The sequence below is a fragment of the Akebia trifoliata genome, chromosome 7 (assembly GCF_017979445.1).
Source record: "Akebia trifoliata isolate Shusen 1 chromosome 7, ASM1797944v1, whole genome shotgun sequence".
Lineage (NCBI taxonomy): Eukaryota > Viridiplantae > Streptophyta > Magnoliopsida > Ranunculales > Lardizabalaceae > Akebia > Akebia trifoliata.
This window is the reverse complement of record NC_141381.1, coordinates 21392820-21395717: the sequence shown is the minus strand read 5'-3', so window position 1 is coordinate 21395717 and position 2898 is coordinate 21392820. Positions and strand designations below refer to the sequence as shown.

The window sequence follows — 2898 nt, the reverse complement described above, 5'->3', positions numbered from 1 at the left end:
TTAAACTCTCTGATTTTTTATTTTGATTTTAACGAAAGAGGGGCGTCGCACTAATTACAGGAAAGAAGAAGGGCGGCACTGTAATTATTGTATAACTTATAAGTTATACTATTTAACGTGTTTAACTGAATCTCATCCCTCTATTCTCTCCTTATTCGACGATTTAAAAATATTTGCCAAAATATTTGTCATATGGTAGGGCGTCGAACACCTCCCACATATATATATATATATATATATATATATATATATATATATATATATATATATATATATATATATATATATATATATATAGGGTCCCGTTCGCCACCCTTAGTTTTACCACACACTTTAACAAACGCGTTTTGTCTTACATGGGTTAGAAGTTTCGGAATGAGCTGATTTTTGGTGAGGATGATCTCTATGGTGAGGAGATCATCCTCACCAAAAATCAGCTCATTCCAAAACTTCTAACCCCATCAAAATTGATTTACAAAAAATGGACGGTCCACGATTTTTCAACGTGTAAACATGGGGCTAAACATTTCGGAATGGGCTGATTTTTGGGGAGGATGATCTTCTAATCATAGAGATCATCCTCACCAAAAATTAGCTCATTCCAAAACTTCTAACCCATGTAGGACAAAAAACGTTTGTTAAAGTGTGTGGTAAAACTTAGGGTGCTGAACATTTCCCATATATATATATATATATGGGAGGTATGTGTGTGTGTGTGTGTGTGTGTGTGTGTATTGAGACTATTCAAGGGACAACAAGCAAGACAACAACTTTTATTCTATATGAGTTAAAAGTTTCGGAATAGATTGATATTTGGTGAGGGTAATCCCTACGGTGTGGAGAATTTTGATTGGATTATTGGTATTATTTTTAAAACATTACTCCCAATAATTATACTTAATAATTTTTCATTGACTCTTAATCACAAATTTGACATTTCTTTAATTAAGAATTAATATCTAGGTTTTATTTTTTTTATTTGTAGATTTGGGTAGATAGGGTTTTAACTTTCAATATCTTGAGATTAGTAGCTCTTAACATATCAAACAAAATAAAATGATCCACTCTTGAAAATATCTGCTGATCTATTTATAGCTGACAACGTAGTATTTATAGCTATATTTTATAGCAGTTCCATCGCCAAACTTCCATTGAACGAAATCATCACGACACGAGAAGACCTTCACTTGTGTCAGTTCATGTACTGATTCACACTCAAGTGTCATTATGTCAAGGGATAAATTTGAAATAGTGTGTGTCATTAACATAAACAAACGATATGCATCGTTGAGAAAGAGAAATTTGGGTTAGAAATTGCGGAGAGAGAGAGAAAGATGGACTGTGATAAAGATAAAGCTCTTAAGGAAGTAGAACAAGCCAAGCTTCTGATAAAGGAAAAACACTATAAATATGCAAAAGCTTCAGTAAAAATGGCGATGGATCTTGACCCAAATCTAGATAATGGTTTTGGAATGCTAGTTATCTGTGAAACCCTCTGTTATGCAGACATGAAATTCCCTGATTGTGGAATCGATTGGTATTCTGTTCTACACCTTCCACCATCTGTAAACAATATTGATGTCCAAACCCAGTCCGAATTCCTCATAAAATGCACAACCCCACTCAAGAAAAAGAGATTCCCAGGTTCAATCCGTGCTCTTAATCTACTTAACAAAGCAAAATCTATGCTCTGTGATCAAGGTAAGGGTTTTGAATTCGATTCTAAAAGAGAGGAGTTTCAGTTCAATGAGAATCGTTCCATCTCCTCTAAAGAAGGATATTTGAATTGGAAACCTCCCATCACTAGTATTGATGGTACGACGAATCTTCGATCATTCAAGAAGCCAAGAACAACAAATTCTGTTGAAGGAGAACCATGTCTGTCTCCAGAGCTGAGGACTCTCAAGAACCAAGTGTTTGATAAAATACCTCAACACCCACATTTTCTCCCACTTGAGAAGTACGGTTGCAAAGTACGTGAAGGAATGAAGTTAGGGTTGGATTTGGCTTTTGTTAATTTATCTGAGGAAATTCGGAAGTTGGTTGATCCTCAAAGCTTCTTGTTGGGTTTACAAGATTTTAAAGACCAGTTGTCACAATTAGAAGAAATGGGTTACAATGTAGAGAAACTAAGGGAGCGTTTGGAAACCCTACAAAGAATTGCAGAAAGTGAAAAAGCGTCCAGAGATTCGACAGAGAAGTTTGAGGTTGAAGTAAAAGATCAAGAGTCCGCAATAATCAATTTTCGATCTGGTATTTTGAAGTTGGAAGCTAAGATTAATAAATCTAAGGTTCTAACATGCAGCCTTAAAAGAAGAATTAACGTTCTAAAAGAGGAGTCAAGACTGGCAGTGAACGTGTTTGCATCTACTGCAAACTCTCAGTGGTAGTGAGTTAGTTTAGAATGCTTTGTTTTTGAGAGGGACTCTATTGACACATCCAGTTTTGATTACAACACACCAACCCTTTGGAAACTATTACAGATTGGTGTGTTAATAGAAGCTCTTCTTATTTTTGGGTTGGCGTAGAAATGTTCATGTTCATGTTCATGTTCATATGGCGTAGGTAGAACGTACTGTAAATATTTCTTTTAATGTTTAATTAAGTTTTTGGTCATATGGTTACTGTTAAGAAAACAAATTATTTTGGATGTAACTATAGTAAAATAATGCTGAAGTGACTTCAGTCTTGATGATCATATCGCACTTTTCGACGTTTAAAGTATATGAAAATCATAGATGTTTTTCATCGATATACGAGTAAAAATATTTATGATTCTTATCCACTTTCACGTCCAGAAGTATGATATGAGATTTTAGTTTAGGGCCACTTAGCACGACTTTAATGATGGATGGATAGATAAATAGATAGATACATAACTTTGGAATGATTTATAAT

The 2898-nt window shown here is 34.4% G+C and overlaps 1 protein-coding gene across 1 annotated transcript; it reads left to right on the top strand.

Moving 5' to 3' along the window:
- The first annotated feature begins 1026 nt into the window (after positions 1-1026).
- LOC147398386 (uncharacterized) lies at positions 1027-2631 on the top strand. The gene has a single exon (XM_086448974.1). It carries the CDS (start codon positions 1335-1337, stop codon positions 2388-2390), a length of 1056 nt encoding a protein of 351 aa, XP_086305100.1. The 5' UTR covers positions 1027-1334; the 3' UTR covers positions 2391-2631.
- Positions 2632-2898: the final 267 nt, after the last annotated feature.